At 46.1% G+C, this 22727-nt stretch overlaps 1 protein-coding gene across 5 annotated transcripts; it reads right to left on the bottom strand.

Annotated features, from left to right (window-relative positions):
- Window positions 1–405: 405 nt before the first annotated feature.
- On the bottom strand, window positions 406–19544 carry si:dkey-89b17.4 (zinc finger protein 646). Of its 5 annotated transcripts, XM_038305636.1 has the most exons (5): window positions 19400–19544; window positions 11598–14357; window positions 2830–3942; window positions 2646–2736; window positions 1849–1983 (listed from the first exon to the last, which is right to left on the bottom strand). In XM_038305636.1, the coding sequence occupies exons 2-4, from the start codon at window positions 14144–14146 to the stop codon at window positions 2658–2660; spliced, it is 3741 nt and encodes a 1246-aa protein (XP_038161564.1). In that variant the 5' UTR covers window positions 14147–14357; window positions 19400–19544; the 3' UTR covers window positions 1849–1983; window positions 2646–2657. The 5 variants fall into 5 exon arrangements, with proteins under 5 accessions (XP_038161560.1, XP_038161561.1, XP_038161563.1 ...); XM_038305632.1 differs by lacking the exon at window positions 2646–2736 and having other exon boundaries at window positions 406–1981; XM_038305633.1 differs by lacking the exons at window positions 2646–2736; window positions 19400–19544 and having other exon boundaries at window positions 406–1981; window positions 11598–13856; window positions 13949–14091.
- Between the last annotated feature and the right edge of the window lie 3183 nt (window positions 19545–22727).

The following is a 22727-nucleotide window of genomic DNA, read 5'->3' as shown; positions in this document are numbered from 1 at the left end:
CCTGCTGAAGACACAGACGTCCATCCCCGTGGACACTGGGACGCAACTCAATGGGAAAGGAAAGGATTCTGATTTCAACCGTTGCGTATATTAGCTGCGACCCTACAGATTTTAAGGCAGGAGAACAAACTTCTAACTCACCTGCAGTTATGATGTCGTTTGCCTTAACGTGTCGCTGTGACAAAGGTATGAAAATGAAAAACAAATCTAATCTGACCCAAATAAAAAAACGGGAAAAAGATTTGAAATGAAGGAAACTACTTTTCAGAATCAAGCTCTCTATATCATCTAAGCCCCGCCCACACACAGCAGTTCAAAACTGAAAATAAAAAACTTAATTAGAAAAAAAAAAAATCGGAAAAAAGATTAAATCATTTTTTCAAATCTTTTTTTCTTTATAATTTTGTTTAAGCAAACTTTATGGCCCTAATTTGGTTCCACAGATGGTCCATCGACGTCTTTCTGAACCCAGAACCGGTCAGAACTTCCAGCTCCTTCATAAACACCAAACCGTTCCCTAAAGATTTTCCTCCAGAACCTTTTAACTAACTTTGAGGGTTCGGAAAGTTTAAATTTTTCTGCGCTTTACTCTTTGCGTCCTGCAGGATGAACCGAACACTCGCTTCACAGTACGGGATATAAAAACACATCTATGGTTTGATCAAAGCCGTGTTAGAACAGGCGCATTACCATGGAAACACAGCTGTTACGCTCTGGGTCCATGTGTGTGAATCAAAGAACAGGATCTGGTTTTTCCGCTGCAGCAAATACGCGTCTAAAGTCTGATAATTCCCATGAGTCATTGCTGCCCGGCGGTGTGGGCGAAGGTCCAACAGCTGAGCTCCACTCGTGCTACATCTCAGAAAGAGGCGGCTTTAAAACTCTGACAAAAGGCCACCAGAGGAACCAGCAGCGACCCGACGACCCCGAGTCCAGGTCGGTTCGGATGCTGTAGCTGTAGGCGGGGGGGCAACATGCAGCGGGGTGAGGGGGGGGCTGTGAACAATCTGTGTGTTCGTCTGTCCTCACACAACCAGGAGGAGGAAGTAGGCTACGCTTTGGCATCGCCAGACCCCACAGCCGGGTCCCCTCAGCCTAAACAAAAGGTCCGCCGGGCATGCCCAGATAGTTGGGCAAAGCCACGGCCGGCGGGGGCGGCGTGCTGCTGCTCCAGTGCACCTTCATGTGGTGCCGCAGGTTGGACTTTGAGGAGAAGCGCTTGTCGCACTGCTGGCAGGAAAAGGGCTTCTCCTTGGTGTGGATCCGGCGGTGGCAGATGAGCTGCGTGGAAACCCGGAACGACTTCCCGCAGTCGGGGCACTGGTAGCGCTTGGGCTCGGTGTGAATGCGCCGGTGGTTTTTCAGAGACATGAGGTTGGGGAACTCCTTCTGGCAGGAGGAGCAGAAGAAGGTCCCGGTCTTGTGGCTGTTCTTGTGGTTCAGCAAAGAGCTAGCGTGGCGGTACGAGCGTCCACACTGGTTGCAGACGTGAGGCTTGGTGACCTCATCGCTGCCCTCTCCGCCACGGGGTTTGGCCAGGCTGGTGGGATCCAGTCCTTGTTCCTGCATGAGGGTGTGGTCGAGGCCCGACCCCCAGCCCAGCTCCTGGGAGCTCCCCGGCCGGTGCTGCTGGGGTCTGGGCTGGCGGGGCTGCGGCACCTCTCCGTGGGTGATCTCCATGTGGAGCCTGAAACTGGCCTGCGTAGGAAAGGCCCTCTGGCAGGACCGGCAGGTCAGCTCCCGCTGCTTCTGGTGGACGCGCCGGTGGTTATACAGCTGGGAGGAGACGCGGAACGCCTTCCCGCAGTCGTGGCAACGGTGGCGGCGGGTCTCGGAGTGGATGCGGCGGTGGTTCTTGAGGGCGAGCAGGTTGTTGTAGGTCTTGAGGCACACGGCGCAGTGGTAGATGCCAACAGTATGGGTGTTCTTGTGGTTGAGAAGGGAGCTGGCATGGCGGTAGGAGCGGCCACACTGATCACATCTGTGCAGAGACAAACGGTAAGGGGGAGCATGGGGGAGCAGAGGGGGGAGACGGGGGGAGCACGGGGGAGACGGGAAAGAAAAGCATAGATTAGTGATGGGATGCAGCTACAGAACGTTGCTGTAACATCTTGATAAAGTTCACATACAGGTATATGATCTGAAATCCGGCTCAGAGCTTTCTACAAACTGGTTCACCAGCTAACGTTTCTACACAGGTCACTGGGGGACTGCTGGGTGTTACGGATGAAAGAGGGGGGGAGGGGGTGGACATACAGGTGGAAGGAAAGGGCGAAGTATCTGCTGCTTCCTGCACTGCACACACAGCTTGTTTAGGCGGGATCTAAAATGATGCACTGAGCGAGTCTGCAGTGTGTGGGGGGCGGGACAGTCGATGCTACGCTAGGTCTGCGGCGGACATGTGCAGTGCAGCTAGCCCCAAATACTCTCTGCTCTTCCCAAACAAACATGAGGTTGCAGCAGCCTCGTCCTGCTCTGTTCGGCGGCCATCAGATCAGACACAATCAGAGGAACACACACAAAGCTTCAGTCAGAGGAGAGAACAGCATGTAAACAACATCTGAAAATGACATGATTGGTTAAAGGCAGCCTACAAACTACAGTGTGTGATATATGCTAACTGAAAGCAAACGGGGATGACTTATCTGGTCTCTAATTCAATCTGTCCAAACTTCTGAAAAATCCGAATTCCGGCACGCGTATGGTCCCAAGGAAGCCGGATTGGAGATCATATACCTGTAATAGACACGCAGACACCTAAATTTATCCGCACTACTAGTTCTTTTTTTTCCAACTTCGAAGAATCACAAACAACTGACGGGAACTCACGTGTACCGACACTCTTCTCCTTCTCCTGGGGCTGCAGCGGCCTTCCTCCTGACCTCCATGCCTACCTGGTTGTCCCCGCAGCGGTGCCGGGCCAGACCGGACCTCCCCTGGAAACTCTTCCCGCAGCTGGGGCAGCCAAACGGGGTGGCGCCCTCTTCGTGCACCTTCTGGTGGTTACGAAGGAACCTGGCCAGTCGGAAAGCTTTCCCACACGTGTGGCAGATGTGTTTCTTGCGTTGCGTGTGGATGCGCATGTGATTGCGCAAGGCCATGTAGTTCGTGTAGGGCTTGTCACAGAAGTTGCAGCGAAAGTTGCCCGTCTTGTGGGTGTGCTTGTGGTTGAGCAGCGAACTGGCGTGTTTGTACGTGCAGCTGCACAGGTCGCAGGCGTACGGCCGCTCATCCGAGTCCATGTCCACCGAGTTCCTTTCCATGCTAACATTGGCCGAGCTGCTGGTGGAGGAAGACGAAGGAAGGTGCTGGGCTGGACAGTCGTGAGCCGAGAGCTCGTCGGCCGTGGCGAAGCCTTCGCAGCAGCCGTCGCACTCAAAGTCCATTTGGACCCCGGGGCCCTGTGGTCCTTTGCACAAGCCTGCTGTAGTGTGTGTGGCGAGCTGCCGCTGCGTGCGAAACCCTTTGCCACACTCCTGGCAGTTGTGCTTCTTCTGGGCAAAGTGGAGGCGCAGGTGGTTCTTCATGGCCAGCCGGTTGGGGTAAGTGGAGTTGCAAACATTGCAGTGGTACTCCCCAATCTTATGAAGGTTCTTGTGATTGGCCAAGCTGCCAGCATGGCGGTACGTCTTTCCACATTCCTCACAGGCGAATGGTCTTCGCCCGCTTTCAGCAGGGTCAAACTTCTGCGGCCTGGAGGTGCCGGCTGACGAGTAGGGCTTCTTAAAGCCTTGATGGCTGTACTTGACCCCCCCCATGGCAGGGCCCTTTGAGGACTCGGCTCTCATCGCCTGCATTTGAGATGGGCCAGGCTGCTGGAAGCGGGAGCCGTTGGGTCCGGTCCGGACAAGACCTTTAGCCCGGTGCTCCTCATGGAGACGGAGGTGGTTGATGAGCTGCTTTTGAATCTTGAAGGCTTTGCCACATTCCTCACACTTGTGCCTAGAGCAGGGAGGAGACCAGGTGAAGGAGACGCATAACAACCACAACATTCCAACAAGCATAGAAACATGGCTCACATAGTTTCTTAGACTTAGGGATAAAAAAAATGTGGCTCAGAATTTTCTGCAAGGAACCCAAGTCAAGGAACAACAATAGATCCAACAATGGATCCTCAGAGATCCATTGTTGGATCCGTTTTTTTTTTTTTTAAGCAATCTTAATGAACCACCTTTTTCATATCCTTAAGAACTGCGATACATATTCAGTTCCTGTATCTCTCCAGCTAAACTAACCCAAATGATAAAACTGTGGAACCAATATTCTCAATAAAACCCTCAATGAACAATGATTTGATAAGTTGGTGAAGATTCTCAGTCCTGCAGGTCATTGTCATAACCAGTGTTGTGCCTGAACGCGTTCATTGAACGAAAGTTCATGAACTCGTTCATATTTTGGGCGAACGTGAACTGAACGTACTGCATTACCGCCTGATGAACGTTATTGTGAACTCGTTCATTCTGGTGTCTGTGAACGGCTCGCTCTCTCAGTTCAACTCCGTTTAATAGGTTGCCAGATTTCTATAGAGCCCTCCAGGCGAAACCCCGGCTAAATCACACCGTAAACAGGCCTTAATATGTAGCGGGAAAAACACCCAATCTGGCAACAGCAGCTACCAGCGTCATAGCGTGTGTCATCAAAACAAAATGCAGCGTTAAAGCTGCAGCAGCATGGAGGCGACCGTTGAGGCGACAAAGCAGCAGTATAATCACTTAAAACAGGTTTATGACCAGGTGGTCGGTGAGGATGATGGCAACAAGTTTGCCCGCCGGCTTTCAGTAAAAAAATCCGCACTTCAGTAACCTTAAATTCCTACCTCAGCCTGGTCCCTCAGTTTGTGTTAGTAAAATCTTCTTGAGCGGAGGTCTTTAACAGGGGATCCGCGACCCCTAGGGGGTCTACGGAGGTACTGCATGAGGGTCATGGTTAGTTGATATTTTTATAGTCCCCCCCTGCAATTTTTTTTCCCACTAATTTAAATGTCTTTAAATAATCATTAACATGAAATCAACACACTGTAGTAAACAGATAAATGGAGGCAGAAGATGTCTTTCAGTCATCAATGCTCCCATTCAGCGACACACAGGAGCTCTTTCAAGCTGGGCACCGTTTCCTTCACAACACCTGTCCCATCAACCAGGAATCAGAATCAGAAAAACTTTAATAATCCCAGGGAGAAGTTAATTTCTTTACATTACTCCACCTGTAATAGAGTGACTATAGGACACAATTTCATACAATATATATAGTTAGGGGGTCCCCGCTCCATCTCGCCATCAGTTTGGGGGTCCTTGGTCTGGAAAACATAGAAGACCCCTGTTCTTGAGGGTTTTACTATCCATGTAACTTGTTTGTTAAACCTGCCTGGTATAATTTTCCAGGATTCCAGTATTCCTTTTTAGTATGTATTGAAATGGAATTTCAAATGGAAAAAATTATTAAAATAAAAAAAAAACATTTGCACCTTAAAGACTACTTTCCTATTTTTCTTTTAATAATTACTCATAAAAAAGACCATTCAAGCAGCACATTTTTCCTGATGTTTTTGAGAATATACTGTAGGGGTGAAAGCTGCAGCTGCTACTAGTGTGAAGTGAATGGACAGCAACAAAGCATTAAAGCAACAATGGGGAAATCTGTCCCCTCAATGCTAATGTAAACCCTGGTTGGATAAGGATTCAAAACTGCATATGAAGATGAAATCTGACGCACAGTTTCAGTGTTACAACTGATAAAATAATTGCTGTCTGTGGTTCTACAGTAGGCTATGGTGTAATTGAGCAATATATGAAAAAAAAAGAACTATGAACTAGTTCATTTTTTGGAATTATGAACTGAACTAGTTCATTTTAAAATGTGTGAACTGAACTTTGAACTAGTTCACGTAGAAAGAGAACTTTCCCAACACTGGTCATAACCTGGATGGGACATTTTGAATTGACAAAGCTTCCTGGATGGGAATAAAAATGTTTTCAAACTTGGAAACAAAGTCCAGAGGATTGTTTTTTAACTTTTTTGGAATGACTTGATACAGGGATGCATTCACTGTTTGCTGGAAAAGGCAGGAATCAAAAGTCTTATTTCTACTTCGTGGTCCGGTCCAAGAGACCACAGTTTGGAAGTGTTGATTCGGTGCTCTGTCAGATGAGCATACCCCGTCAGACCAGCATACGGATAGTAAGCACACATGCAAGACGTCAGAATTGCGAAAAATACACTTTAAACTACGTCAACGGGCGTGTATCCCTTTAGCTATGTACAAAAAACTATTTAAAGCCAGCTCGCCATACGCTTCAAAAAACACATAATACTAAGTAGTAAAATTTTTTGTACATGACGAAAGGTTGAGGTAGTTTTAAGTTTATTTTTCGTACAAAACTAAAGGGATAAACGAGTATTGACTACGGGTATGCTCATCTGACAGAACACCGGCCAGTTCAAGAGAGTGCTATGACCACTAGTCTCTCTCTGCTAGAGATATTCGAGGATTAAACCAATACCATTGCCTTGCTTCCAGCCGTAGGATGGCATACTACAGTCCACCACTCAATAACGGCACTACTCTCACCCTAACAAAACTGAATCATCATTATATAGAGCTACGTCATAGTTATGACCTTAAACTATCTGCTTTGGTAGAGTGGGCCAGCTGAATAAAGCAGACATGTTTTGTCAGACTGGACCAAAGCGCGGTGTGCCACTCAGTGGAAAACAGGCTTAACAGACTTCCTACCAATACATGGAGACTGTTGATGAGAACCTGTTTACTCAAGAAACATTATTTAAACGTAAGACCAAATAATCAATGAGGACCTAATCTTTATTGTTCTAGCAACAAAATCTTTCCCAAGTGGAAAACAAACAAGCTAAAGTTACAGGGTTACAGTCTTTATTGCTCAAGCGAACGACAACAGACCACATCAAACTAGCCTAAGCTAGACTATTACAGGCAAAGAAAAAACATTCACGCCTGGAACAACTACGGCCGTTTAGAAGCCCAAAGCCTACCCTAGTGTGGCTGTTTGGAACGGCTGAAAGAAACAGGTCCTCGGTATAAAAACAATATGGCAGGTGGAACTGGGTTTTCCACGCTGCATCTGAATGAAGGACAACACTAGTGGAACAACATCAAAACTGAAAGTTGGTCCAAGATAAGGAGGAGGCATGCTTTTAAAGAAAGCTGAGACAATCATTCAGTCCACAGGTATCAAACATCGGTCCTCGAGGAACGCTTTCCTGCACCATGAGATGCATCTCTCCTTCAACACATCTGAATTAAATAATCAGGTCGTTAACAGGACCAGGAAGAACTCCACTGCAACCAAGGAGGCAATCAGCCCCTGGATTCAGGCGTGTTGTACCAGGAAAGCCAGCCCTCTGGGACTGGAGTCAGAACTTCATTCCTAGGGGACCAGTTTGAAGGACATGGAGCCAAATCATGCGACACCTATGACTCCTTCTCCTTGGACAGCAAAACAAACCTTTGGTACAAAGAAAACGACCTTTTCTCCAGATGACATTGGCAACACCAAAAAATGGTAACTGTGTGCTCAGCGTATGGGTGTACGAACCAACCAGGAAGGAAGGACAGCACCTTGTTTTATTGCTTCCCTAAAAACCCTGAAATACGAGCGAGATGTTTGCTGCTGTGAAGAGACAGAACTATAACTAGCAGAATTTGTAGCGATCACTTCTACTTAAAGTCATTGGGAAATCATATTTAAATGTCAAATCATTCTGGCTTAAACATTTATATAAATGTTATCTTTATCAGATCATATTGTCCCAAAATTTAGAAAATTTCTACCAAAAAAAAAAACAAATCCTGTCTTAAAATCTGTGTTGGTTTTTTTTCCATTATCTTCTGCAGGTCAGTTAGTTCTACGTCAGCCTGAACACCTAAATTCAGCCAATCATATATCAACGGTCACCTGTCCATCAAATATTTTCGGTCATATCATCTTGATTCATATGTCGCAGCTAATATACGCAACGGTTGAAATCAGAATCCTTTCCTTTCCCATTGAGTTGCGTCCCAGTGTTCACGGGGATGGACATCTGTGTCTTCAGCAGGCGTAGAGCTAACAGAACTGGCAGCGTTGCGAGGCAAGGGCTCAAACATGTACGGCTGGAAGCCTTCTACACCAAACCAAGCTTCTGCCGCCCTGGCGTCCTCTTCCACAACATCTTCGTCCCCGCTTTCCTCCTCTAAATAAAAAATGGATGACGGAGGAGACTCATCCCTGACCTCCGACACTAAACTCTCCTCCTCTTGCATGTTTCCGCTGTCCATCGCGTTCCTTGACAGCGTAGTTTCTAAGGCACCAATTTAGTGCTACTTGGTCCCAATGGAATTTCCCATTGGGAACCTGCTAGCACTAAGATGCTAACTGGTTAGCAAGATTCTTCCGACAAACCGGCAACAACCAAACTTGCTTGCGAACCTTTCGCCAGAACAATCCCGCCCCCTTGATAATCGACCAATCACATTCACTTTATTCACTCGTGTAAAGCCGGTCACCACTCGGGAGAATTCAGAAATGCAACAATTGGAACAGCCACTCCCCTACGACTTTAAACAGTTGGTGACGCTGAAATTACTATTGTAGAGGTTTTTTCATTTAGACAGATGTAGAAAGTACCTGTGGCGCTAGTTAGTTTAATCTTTTAGCAGGCATGCAGGGTTTCCCCCAGCGTATTACAAGCATGGCCGTCTATCTTTGTATTATAAATGCATCGATGTTTGAAAGCAACATAAAACAGAGGGTAAGGTCCCACTCCCAGAGAAAACCTCCTGGTCTGAAGAGATAAGATGCTAGCTGTTAGTATAGCTCAGTGCACAGTATAGGTGCATGTATTCTCCTGCAGCGTGTGTCGCAGTTAGCTTGTCGCAGGTATGATGCAGATATTTGTGATTTATGCCCAATTTTTAAGCATGGTCTGCGCTATGTTATTCCACGCCACAACGCCAGAGGGCCAATCAGCAACTAGCTAGGACTGTGGGTGTCCGTGTCGGTTTGACGAGCTGGTTCGCTGTCTACAACCCCTCATCCAAAGCTGGACGACACACAGTTCACCCGAGTGTTCCACAAAGACTGGCTGTGGTCCTGCAGCGCATCTAGAGCAGCTGAAGCAGCGCCTCATTAGCTTCTGAAGCGCGTGACACGCTTCACAAGTTGCTTGCTGCTGGACGCACCTCATCAACCAATCAGAGAAGCTGATCTGGGAGCTGGCAGGGAGTCAGACACAGCACTGCTGATGCAGAGCGCTATGATCACTCCTCTGAAACAGTTTATTAACACCTAAATTAACTTCAAATGTAGAAACCTGCCGGCAGAATATGTTGGCTTTTCTTATCCTGCTGCCTGCAGTTTGTAGCACAGACCTGAAAAACGCTAACATCTACTTCCAGCCGCCACCAACAGTAGGGGAAAACCCCCAAGAGGCGAGCGGGCCTGAGGCAGCTGCTGCTGGGGATTCCCAGTGACAGCGCAGCGCCGGAATGTGGGGGTCTGAGCGGCTCCCACAGAGAAATAATCTTTGAAGGCAGGATGTTAATCTGGATGAACTGACTGCACAGACCATGTTTTCAGGAGGACCTCTCTCACTTCAACATAGATTCTAACTACTTTTTACCCGCTGATCACAGCTAATATAGCAAAGCTGCTCTCTGGCATCGAACACAGGAGCAGCAGAAGCATCTGGACTCACTTTACTGGACGGCTGACCTTAATGAGGATCAGAGATGAAGCAGCAGAAGCTTCTTTGCCACTCAAATTGCGTTAGGTGTGAACGTAGCATTAATCTTTCACAAACAAAAAGCCAGAGTTGTATAATGATCAGATATAGTAACAGTTCTAAGCGGAAAAAATGGCCACCATCAGTCCAGTAGTGTTTTCACTAGGACACACCAGGCTGAGCTGAAACTCAAAGCAACAGAGAGGCCACCAGGATCTGGGTCTGAAACTTTATGGTAACTTTCTTGCAGGCATTGATCCGTGTGCTAGCTGCAACTTTTTCCCCTTCTATGTATGAAGCAAACTAGGACTGAAAGTCGTAGGGAAGCGAATCAAGATGCTATGACCAAAAACATTTGATTGACAGTTGATGTATGATTGGCTGAATTTAGGTGTTCAGGCTGACGTAGAACTAACTGGCCTGCATAAAATAACGGGGGGGGGGACTGATTTTAAGACAGGATGCAATGGTTGAAATAAGAATCTTCGAAGAGTAGCGGTGACCGTTAGAGGAGTATAGTTGGAGAGCGAATTGTTGGCCATTTGTCAATTCACAAGAACACGAGTATGGACTTGTGTCCTCGCCAAGTATGTTTTTGAGGAGAACTCAGGAAGGTCTGGACTTGGGAAGCACAAATCAAATGAACATTTTAAAATTAAAACAATCAAACCTCCATCAGAGCCAGCGGTACTTCACAGAAGGCTATGCAGAGAGAGGGCTGCTGCAGACGGGCTAACGTTAGCCCTGGCTGCTGCAGACGGGCTAACGTTAGCCCTGGCTGCCGTTAGCCTTGGAGGTCCGCTGGTTGCTACAGTCCTCTCAACTTTGGAACATTTTTTTTTGCGCATTAAATCGGTAAACAGGCCATATAGTGAAGATTAAAGTATAATGTTCTTGCTTTAAATTATCTTAACGTACTTTTATTGAACAACAGCAACAGAAAAGAGATGTGAATACTCTGAGCTCAGTGAGAGCTCCATTGAAAGGAGACGGAGGAGACTCATCCACGACCTCCGACACTAAACTCTCCTCCTCTTGCATGTTTCCGCTGTCCATAGCGTTCCTTGACAGCGTCGTTTCTAAGTCACCAATTTAGTGCTACTTGGTCCCAATGGAATTTCCCATTGGGAACCTGCTAGCACTAAGTTGCTAACTGGTTAGCAAGATGCTTCGAAGAAACCGGTTGCAACCAAACTTGCTTGCGAACCTTCCACCAAAACAATCCCGCCCCCTTGATAAACGACCAATCACATTCACTTTTCATTCTTTTCACGGTTGGAACAGCCGCTTCCCTACGACTTTAAACTAAAATTAAGTGATTTGAAAGAGATTTGAAAATGGAGTTTTGTTATGTTGTAATTATACTGCAAATGCAATGAATTACCCAGGTCTAGATCCAAGGCCAATGGCTTGGCCTGGATGAATGGATCCAAGGTTTGTTGCAACAACAACAAGACACTCAATATGCAGTCCCTGATATCAAGGGGGCGATAGAGACCTTCTCACCTCCCTGCTCCCTTTACCAAACCGCTTGGGCAAACCCGCTAAACTCGTCACATAAATTGGGCACATGCCGGTGATTTCATGACGATGTCCCTCCTTATCAACCTACTGTTCCCTTGCCAAGTTTATCTCCTCTGCCCTAGATTATTAAATCCCACCCGCCTTGTCCAGGGACTTGTTGAGGCTCCATGTCAGGATGGACATGGGGGTTTGCTCGTTAAAACTGACGTACTTTCAACACTTTTGAAAAACAGTGTTGAGTCTTTGAGAACAGAAAACCCAAAACTAACTTGGAAAATTCTCAATGTGAATAAACCGAAGCGTTTTATCACATGTAAAAGTGAACCAAAGCGTACCTCTTCAGGTCAAAGTGGGTCCTTTGGTGATTCTTTAGAGCCAGCAGGTTGTAGTAGCGCTTTTGGCAAACCAAGCAGCGAAAAACTCCAGTCTTATGGGACTTTTTGTGGTTGAGGAGCGAGCAGGGGTGTCTGTATCCTCGCCCACACTGGTCACATTTGTGGGGCTTGTCGCTTTGATCGACCATCGGCCTGCGGCCATCACCGCTGCTTCCAGCCACGCCGTCACCTCCAGACATCCCTTTGCCACCATTAAGGCCAGGCTTGTTCATTGCTCGGTTCTTACCGGGACATAAGTGAGTGACCAGATGGTGCTGGTCGGCAAAAAACATGCCACAGTCCACACAAATGTGGTTGCGTCCATCCATCTTATCGCCGCCATTGGCTGAGCTGCTGGTGATACCCTGCTGCTGGTTGTCTGGCCTCTGGGGGCCGTGGATCAGCTGATGATTCAGAAGGTCCTGCTTCCTGGAGAAGCTCTGGCCACAGGTTGAGCAGATCATCCTCCAGTCCTGATCTAGATTTGATGGTACTGCCCCAACGGGGTTATTGGCGTGGCTGCGTAGGTGGCTTCTGAGAGCTCTGAGGCTGGCATAGTGATTGCCGCAAACAGAGCATTGATACACCTCTCCATCATCGTCATCTTCTTTATCGTTGCTGCCCATCCTCTTCCCTCCGCTCTGGGAGTAGGGTCTCTGGCTGCCTTCTTTAATGCTGCTGGAGCTCCCCGAGGGCATCGACGTCCCGGTGGAGCTGTGGTAGTTCATGGTCCCCATGAAGCCGTTTGCCATGTTGCTTTGCTGCTGTGGCGGTGGCTGCTGCTGCTGCCCGCGGCGAGGACACATGTGCGACTTGATGCCCGAAACATCCCCGTACATCTCACCGCAGTCGGCACAAACGTGTCTGTCTGCCTGGCGGTGAGTAGAGCTGCTCTGGGAAAGCGAGCTGCCATCAAAGCGATCGTGGAAATCTAGGGAGTCCAACCCACTGCTGTGGCCGCCGTCTGGCACAAAGTGGGCGGAGTCCGCAAGGTTTCCAGGAAGTGAGATGGGCGTGTTTGTGGTGTTACCCTCCTGGACATAGCTCTGCTGGGAGTCCAAAGTGAGCGGCTCAGGAGAAAGCCAATCGCTGCTGTCGTTGTTGATTGGTGGGTTGGAGGGGCGGGCCTTGTGGCTTCGCAGGTGGCTGTGTAGTGCTGCCAGGTGGGGGTACTGCTTACAGCAGATGGTGCACTGGTAGTGGCCAGTCTGGTGGCACCGTTTGTGGTTCACCAGGCTCCCTGCATGTCGATAACTTTTGCCACATTCTCCACACTTAAAGCGGCGCTCTTCATCATCTGGAGAACTGGCCTGAGGCACGCGGCCGCCAGAGGGGGAGGCCACCGAGCCCTGAGAACCAGAGCTGAGAGTGTCTGAGTTTAGTATGGAGCTGTCCTGACTGTGGGAGGGCGGGTGAGGATCATGAGTCAGATAATGAACTTTTAAAGTCTCAAGGTCAGGGTGCCCCGCCCCACAGTATGCACATGTGTAAATGGGATTGTTGACTGGAGGGCCCATGATTGGATCGTACGGGCCCCTTTTATCTGCGGGAAGAGGGGGCAAGGGCAATGGGTCCCCGAGGGCCGGGGTGTATGCAGGGGACCGAACGGCGCTCAGGTTGTGCGGCATGATGCCAGGGAAGCTGCGCGTCAGTCCCAGCGAAGGCGAGGCCGTGTTGTGCAGCAGAATGTGCTCCTGGAAATCGCTCTTGTTCGGAAGCGCTATCTGACACAGGTGGCAGAAACAGGAGGCGGATTCGTCGTTCTGAGATGACTGCGAACCGGCGCTGCGCTCCGAATCATGGAGGCTGCTGCCGGTCCCGCCGCTTACCATGGTGGCACCCGGCGTCTTGAACTTTGAGTGAGTTCTCTCGTGGCCGTTTAGCGCAGCCAGGTTGCTGAACTGTTTAAAACACACAGAACACTTAAAAGTTCCTTGTTGGTGACACTTCTTGTGATTCACCAAACTACCGTGATGCCGATAGGTTCGGTCGCACTGGTCACACTTGAACGGTCTGTCCCAGGCGTCGTCGGATTCAGGGGAGCCTTTTTTCCCGTGGTCGTCTGTGTCCTGGCCAGGCAGGATGCTATGTCCCATACCACTGTTGTTTAAATGGGAACGGCCAAATCCATCCGCGAGGTCCTGGGTGAGGCCGAAGTTCCTCTCGTCGTGGCCCCCCTCCTCAGGGGCCTCCTCGTTCTCCTCCTCAGCGTGCGCACTGCTTGGGGATAGAGTATGGATTCGAAGGTGATTTTTCAGAGCTACCGCGTTGGGCAGTGTACGAGTACAGACTGGACACTGGAAAGAACCTACTTCATGAGATTTCTTGTGATTAGCGAGGCTGGCGGCGTGCTTGTAGATCCTTCCACACTGTTCACACTCAAAACGACCGTTCTCTTCTTGCTGATAATGTGCTTTCATATGCTCTAGAAGACTTGGAGTACTCGGACAGACCATATCACATTCTTTACAGGGGAATCCCTTGGCACGACTCATATCATGCATTGCCATAGTACTCTGCACCGGCACAGTTGGAAGGAATCACGGTTCACAACATAGTAATGAACAGTGAAGGGGTGGGGGGGTGAGGGGGGAGGGGGGGAGACAATCCTCCTTTGCTCTTCAGCCAAGACCCGACTCCATTTTCTCCCAGGAAGGAGCTCCAGCCAATCACGGCCCGCCTTGGGCGGTGGCGATGGGCACAGCAGCCAATGAGGAATCACTGTGGAGGAAAGGAGGACAGGATTATTGGTTGGAAAGAGTTTTAATTCATCTTCATTTAATGCAGGAAACATTCAAACATTCAGTTCTGATGTGGAAATGATTAAAAGACAGTTTTAGGGTTTAGGGATGAACAATAGGCGGGGAATAAAAACACCTTTATGACAATATTCTGCTGTATGGGTTGTTATGGAAATAAGACTAATGATAAAAACATATTTAAAAGTAGGCATGTCCCAATAATCCTCTAGTTACTATACAGATATTACCCCTTTAAGAAATTACAGATATTGATTCGATACAATATAGGGATCAAATTATCTATACTTTTATTCTTTATTTTGTAGCGTAGAATATTAAAAAAAGGTTTAATAAATAGATTCTACTTAAAGAGACAAAAATAGAGCAATGAACTGACCCTCTGATTATAAACCAGACGATAGAAGCAGAGTGTTTTTATCAGCGAGGTTTTAGGTGCAGGCGTTATAAGGTCATATTTCTTTTTCTTTCTTTGCCTGAAATTGGACCGATAACAAATATCCATATTGGGAAGAAATTCTCTTCAGTTTTTTTGGTAACTCTGTTGGTTTTTGACTCCCTTTCCTTCATCAAAGCCCCAAAAACTTCTTCTGGATTTAGGCAAAGGTTTCAACATGACTCCAGCGTCACGACAAAATGTGATTCCGATCAGCGAAGCCGGGCTAACACTGTGCGATTTTTGCCCTTTTCGGGCCGACCTTCCAGTCGTGTGAGAGTTTTTTGATCATAACATATAAAAATGTGACAGGAAGTAATCTGTGAGATTAAGGTTCAGTAACTTCAACATTTAGATGAAGATGAAGGGAATGATGGTAGAATTTAAGAACTGGAATTAATCTGTTATTGCAGAAGAGATAAACTGAAAGCCGCAGATAATCTAAAAGAGAATCATCTGGAAAAAGGTCAGAGAATCAATTTTTAATGTGAAGCAGAGGAAAGATTCAAAATGAAAAGAAACACATGAAGATATCAGTCTGATTTTTCGCCATAAATCAATTCAGTTTATTTATAGAGCGCAAATTCACAACACATTTCCAGTTCACCAGATCATGGTTCAAAGTTTTCTATCTAAGGAAAACCAGCTGATTGCATCGACTCATTGACTCTTCAGCAATCCCTCACAGTTACGGTACTAAAAGTACACATTTCTATCCTTAAGTCACTAATGACTCAAGGATAATCGTCCAATATTCTTCTCTCTCACTGTGCAATAACACAACTACTGTGTAGTCTGTGTCATTTTTTACTTGCATACACTGATCAAACCGCAGGGTTTAAAAATTCACAGCTCACGATGTTTGTTCTCACGCTGTGCGACCCGATGCTGTGATACGATCTACCTGCTCACACTGTACGTCTAAAAACCAGGTGGGACTCAGCTCCGCAGTGAGATGGCGCTACTTGGACTCGTCTATCAGGAAGCCGAACTAGTAGAAGAGGAACATGAAGCTCACTAGAGTGAAACGCGCTGCCTTGGATATTTGGGCAATTTAGTGCTGAAAGCCCTTAAAAGAAAAGGAGACGACGTATTTGGACAAAGACATGGCTGAGCTAACATGGCTGCTACGGTCTGTCAGTTTGACAGAAAGAACTCCATTTCACTCATCTAATCAAGCTTCTGGATCAGGTCTAATCAAGCTTCTGGATCAGGTCTAATCAAGCTTCTGGATCAGATCTAATCAAGCTTCTGGATCAGATCTAATCAAGCTTCTGGATCAGGTCTAATCAAGCTTCTGGATCAGATCTAATCAAGCTTCCTGATCAGATCTAATCAAGCTTCTGGATCAGATCTAATCAAACATCTGGATCAGATCTAATCAAGCTTCTGGATCAGATCTAATCAAGCTTCTGGATTAGATCTAATCAAGCTTCTGGATCAGATCTAATCAAGCTTCTGGATCAGATCTATTCAAGCTTCTGGATCAGGTCTAATCAAGCTTTTGGATCAGGTCTATTCAAGCTTCTGGATCAGGTCTATTCAAGCTTCTGGATCAGATCTATTCAAGCTTCTGGATCAGGTCTAATCAAGCTTCTGGATCAGGTCTAATCAAGCTTCTGGATTAGATCTAATCAAGCTTCTGGATCAGATCTAATCAAGCTTCTGGATCAGATCTAATCAAGCTTCTGGATCAGATCTATTCAAGCTTCTGGATCAGATCTAATCAAGCTTCTGGATTAGATCTATTCAAGCTTCTGGATCAGGTCTAATCAAGCTTCTGGATCAGGTCTAATCAAGCTTCTGGATCAGATCTAATCAAGCTTCTGGATCAGGTCTAATCAAGCTTCTGGATCAGGTCTAATCAAGCTTCTGGATCAGATCTAACCAAGCTTCTGGATCAGATCTAATCAAGCTTCTGGATCAGATCTATTCAAGCTTCTGGATCAGATCTAATCAAGCTTCTGGATCAGATCTATTCAAGCTTCTGGATCAGGTCTAATCAAGCTTCTGGATCAGATCTAATCAAGCTTCTGGATCAGGTCTAATCAAGCTTCTGGATCAGGTCTAATCAAGCTTCTGGATTAGATCTAATCAAGCTTCTGGATTAGATCTAATCAAGCTTCTGGATCAGATCTAATCAAGCTTCTGGATCAGATCTATTCAAGCTTCTGGATCAGGTCTAATCAAGCTTCTGGATCAGGTCTAATCAAGCTTCTGGATTAGATCTAATCAAGCTTCTGGATCAGATCTAATCAAGCTTCTGGATCAGATCTATTCAAGCTTCTGGATCAGATCTATTCAAGCTTCTGGATCAGATCTAATCAAGCTTCTGGATCAGATCTAATCAAGCTTCTGGATCAGATCTAATCAAGCTTCTGGATCAGATCTAATCAAGCTTCTGGATCAGATCTAATCAAGCTTCTGGATCAGATCTAATCAAGCATCTGGATCAGATCTAATCAAGCTTCTAGATCAGAGGTTTCTCTGCTTTAGCACAGCTGATTCTGATGATTGCAGTTCATGAAAATCAGCTGCTGGAGCAGGAAACCTCCAAACCACAGGTCACAGATTAGCGGACCGCGGTCCGGATCAGGACCCAGCTGCTAGCTAATCCAGACTGCTGGAAGAACTGCGGTGAACTGGTGAAAGAAAAGTGAAATGGCGTGCTCAAAGATGACCCTGCACATTTAGAGGATGTTTGGCTCAACCTGCTGCTGTGAAGCAGGATTCTCCACCATGAACAGAATCAACAATAAATCTGGATCCAGGCTCAAAATGAGCTCCTTGATATGTGCTTGAGAATGGCTTAGTCTCTGGTTAAACCCAGGTTTAAAGCCTTGCAGGGCAGCCTAAAGCCCACTGCCAACATTAAGACAGAAACAAGAAAGAAAATAACAAACCATCGGTTCAGGGGTTTGAGAAAATATGGGAATCAGGAAATTCTCTATAAACCAAACTGAACGATTGTTTTTCTCTACTTCAAAATTCAGATTTTAAAATGGAAATTTTTTCTTTTTTTTCATTTAAAAAGTTAAACATGGACGCATAGACACCTTATTTTATTTCTGTTTTAAATTCTGTTTAAAGTAACAGATTATAATGAAAAATGTCTCTGGACCTTTACTGGTTGATGATTTTCTTCATTCTGAACCCAATGATTTTTAATTGGTCTAAAACCTCCAGGACCAACTATGGGGATGCTGGATCTGGATCTTCCACAGGGTCGACCTCAGATAGGTTCTGCATCAGGATTTGGATGATGATTAGGATCAGGATTAGGATCAGGTTCTGGATCATGATTAGGATCAGGATCGGGATGAGGTTCAGGATCTGGATCTGAATCAGGATCAGGATCATGATTAGGATCCAGTTCTGAATCAGGATCTGGAACAGGTTCTAGATCATGATTAGGATTCGGTTCAGGATCTGAATCATGATTAGGATCAGGATCTGGATCATGATTAGGATCAGGATCGGGATGAGGTTCAGGATCTGGATCTGAATCCGGATCAGGATCATGATTAGGATCCGGTTCTGAATCAGGATCTGGAACAGGTTCTAGATCTGGATCAGGTTCTGGATCATGATTAGGATTCGGTTCAGGATCTGGATCATGATTAGGATCTGGATATGAATCAGGATCTGGATCAGGTTCAGGATCTGGATCAGGTTAGAGTCTGAAGTAAATCTGCAGCCAATCACAGCTTCCCTTTCAGCTCATCATGTAAACAAACGGAGCCGTTCAGGGATGATCCGGTTCCGTTCACACACAGCCCAGCATGAGCCGCTTCTAAACGGGTCGTGGATGACCAGTCCTCCTAGGTAGAACATTGAGGCTCCGGGCAGACTCGGACCCAGCAGGCGCCCCTCCGCCGCCTGACCTTGGCCCGTCTTCTCCCTCTCGGCCTCGGCAGGAATAAATCGGGACAATCCGACCTTTCCTGCCGCGGACCCCCCCACTCTGAGCGTGGTGAGGAGCGCGGTGTTTCCGACATGATGCAGGACCCCACCTGCGGCCATCAGCCCACTCCCACAGAGACCCACGATCCTCTGAAATGGCTCTCAGCCGCGGCGGCGAGCCATTTTACCGCAGCTAGCGGGGTTAGCCCGCTTTTCCATCGGCAGCGCGGGCCCACCGGGTCCCGCAGAGCTCCGGGCCCCATTTCCACCGAACCATGGGGCCCCACCGTGGGCAAATCTCGCGGTAATTTCAGGATAAAGTAACGGGAATGGGGAGCAGGGGACGCGGAGGACTGATGCTCGGCCAAGCTAAGGGCTAGCCCCGGCTAACGGTTAGCATCCCCGCGGTGACAGAAAGAAACAAGTTAGAAAGAACCGAGCAGAAACACACTAACCGCCGCCCAGCGGGCCTAGGTGGCCCCTGGAGGCCCCCCGCCCTGCCGGAAAGCTCCTCTCCGGCTCCCCCGCTCATGAAGCCTCCTCCGCGGCAGCAGCTGTTAGCAGCGCAGCTAGCTCCGAGCTACACAAAGATCCAGACCGACACACCGCGGCCCCTTTCATGCAAAACATCGCCGCCTTTCCTCCGTTTTCCGCACAGAACTCACCCCCCGGTTGGCCTCCGCGCCGCCAGCGGAACGATGCACGACCCGGACCCGCAGCTGGTGCAGCTTTCACAGGCCAGACATGCTGATTTTCTCCCCTTCTCACCCTCCGACTTTTTTTTTTTTTTTTTGCTGTGCTCCCCCGCCGCCGCTTCAGCAGCACACTTCCTGCCGCTGACGCGCGCGACGAGCGACGCGGTGCGGTGCGCGCGTGCCGCGGCTCTTCTGTAGCAGCTGGAACTGAATAAAAACCCTATTAGCAGCTAAATCTACAAACACCCAGAATCACAAAACTGATTCTAACAGAAATAATTCATGACAATAAATAAACTAATTAAATATAACCGCTTCTTACAGAGAGAGAAAATATGGAGGGAAACGACATAAAAGTAAATATATGAAGATTTAAGCTGCACACACAAGAAAAAAAGCATATGGATGAAAAACATTGACATAAAAAAACAAATCAGCAGCAGAAGGATCAATAAGCTGCAGGAAACTAGAAGGTTTCATTTTTATAGTTTTAAACACATTCAAGTTCAAACTAATCAGGAAACACAAGAAAGACTTAGTTTTATTTATTGTCTTTTTTGAAAAATACAGAAAACAACAAACTCCCCACAGACAGGCTGCAGCAAGGAGTCAAACTCTGGACGTTGGTTCTGTACGGCTGTCATGATGATAATCTGATATCTGAGAAGACGGTACTGCTGCTGAAGCTCCTCAGAGACGTTATTAGCATTAGCAGTGAGAAACAGAAGCGAAACTTTCTGAAGGATTGGGGGAAACAGTCCCAACCAATGCTTTACTGTTAAAATTCTTTGCCTCTCAGAGGACCATGGCTCTCAGTTACAGGTTAAAATGAACGCAGGTTTTCTTATTGAACAGACAGAATCAGGCTGCAGAGATTCTGCATCACTTGGAATTTAGTTCCTGGCATCATTATATTAGTGAAGAGGTTCATAAATCTTTTTAAACAGAGAGAAGCAGGGAGAGCTGCAGATTTAAAGGGGAAACTGATTTACTGGGAAATGCAACACGTAATAAAATATATCTCCAAGTTTACCAGAAAATTTACAAGAAAAAATATGCATTAAAAATGCATCAAATCCAGATTTTTCTGGATGGATGGAATTGAAATTGTTCTTCTGGGGATGCATGATTTATTGATTTTGGCATCAGAATCGGCTTTTATTTGTTATCTTTTTATAACAATGTTTTTGGGCCCTTTATATATATAACGCAGTAAAAGGCGTCTCTCTAACATCTATAAATCTAAATATCAGAATATTCTGGTTCTCTTTTGTTCTCAGCAATAAAAAAGCATTTAATTAATAGATGTTTGAGCTCATTTTAGGAAAATATATATAAACCTAATGAAAGCATTCGGGTGGAGTAACTGTAGGTCCACCAGCCCCCACCCTTTAGATCGCCCCCACCTACTTTCATGGTGAAAAGTGAATGAGAGTTTTTGGCACTGGATGATTTAAATAATTTTAACACCTAATTATAAATTACATCCCAAAAACTTTAATTTAGTTGAATGTTGCCTCAGTAATGTTCAATTTCCTAAACTTCATATTTGATTTTCAATTTACTATTGAAAAAGCTTTTTTTTTATTGCCGTTTTGCAAATTAAAAGTATTTTTGTTGTTGAATATAAGAGATTTTCAGATCTATTTCTGCAGAAGTTAAACAGGAAGGTTAATGTACTTTAAGTCAATTTAAGTGTAATTAGGGGAGGCGGGGGGGTCTGAATAATAATTTTTATTTCTTCCTTTTCAGATTTTCTCCATGAATGGAAGTCATTTCTCCGTTTATACTAACAGGTTTATCTGGTCGCAGGTTTGGTTTCTATTTCTGTTCAGGTACATTTAGTTAGTTTGGTTGATGATAACTAGTCTCTTTTGTGTTTATTTGGTTGATTCATTTATTGTCGTTTGTCAAAATTGTCTGAAATAAATTCCTATTCTTCCTTTTATATCATTACATTTGCTTTTATTAGTTCCTGCTGCCGCTGGTTGTCTCCTTTATTCCACTCTGGATTCTCATGAGTCTTTGTTCACTTTACAATAAATAAAATATTAAAACAGCAGTGAGAAGTTCGGTATTCATTCTTTTCCTGCTTTGTGTCAACTGTCCCGGTTGCTAGGCAACAGAGCATACAGCGGTGAAAGCTGCAGAAGGCTGGACCGGTTTGAATCCACAGCCAAAACTCTTCTGGTCTCCTGATTTTCACGGACCTGAAAGAATCTGGTCCAGGTGGACCGGGTTCTTGGAAATCCATTTTAATGCTGGTATATTCACCAAAAACAGAATAAAAAAATGCAGCAAAAAAAAAAACAAAAAAAACCCAATACACAACAAATAGAAAGGATTAATTACAATGTTTGCTGATTTATGAATTTGTTTTTTGGGTTTTCTATGGGAGAGTTTGTCTCTGCCGTCGCCTACAGTTTCCTCTAAAGATAAACAGCTCAAACCGTTTAATGTACAGATTACATAGAGCTGTGAATTAATTTAAAGTCCACCAATGTAGAAATATGAGCATAGTTTTACCAGCAAGGACCCAAATTAAAATCTGGTCCATCTTTAATTCAGTTCTATTCAGTTTATTTCTATAGCTCCAATTCACATCATGTCATCTCAGGTCACTTTCTAGTCAGATTGAAACAGGACTACACTGGAAAACAGGCCAAGCTCCAACATCTAGAAACAAAGGTGTTGATGGCAGCAGCACAGCTGATATTTCTCTCCAGGATGGAGTCACAGCCAAACAGGAACAGACCAGATGAAGCTACTATGAGAAAAAGCAGAGAGAGCAGAACGTTAGAGATTGAACTAATAGATTCTGCAGAGTGGGAGAATAGAGATAGAATGAAGCAGAATGATGAAAAAGGGGTCCCTATGTCCTCCAGCAGTCTAAGCCTATAGCAGCAGAACTATAGAGATAGCTCAGGACCATAAAGGAAAAGTCCAGTCAGCAGCAATAATCTACAGATCTTTATACCTAAAATTACTAAGTTTGTGGTGATTTAATGAATTTAGTGTTAAATAGTAAAATAATAATTTTCATCGCGATCACCAAGTCTGGGAGTGGCTATTTTTGCCCAAATATAGTAGCCCCTCCCTCCTGCCATCTTCCAGCAGTGACGTCACGGTGCGGTAAGCCTAGCGCCATTCTCCCCGCTTTACAAGCTAAATCAATGGGAACTACTAGACACATCTGCAATCAACAACAATTATTGAAGATTTCCAGAGGACTTCACCATTGAAATTCACCAGAGCTATAGTGAAACTGACAATGCCCACGTGCATGGCAGCTGGATGC

Source organism: Cyprinodon tularosa, unplaced genomic scaffold, assembly GCF_016077235.1.
Source record: "Cyprinodon tularosa strain WSP-4 unplaced genomic scaffold, ASM1607723v1 ctg560, whole genome shotgun sequence".
Classification (NCBI taxonomy): Eukaryota; Metazoa; Chordata; class Actinopteri; order Cyprinodontiformes; family Cyprinodontidae; genus Cyprinodon; species Cyprinodon tularosa.
This window is presented reverse-complemented; position numbering and strand designations above follow the sequence as displayed.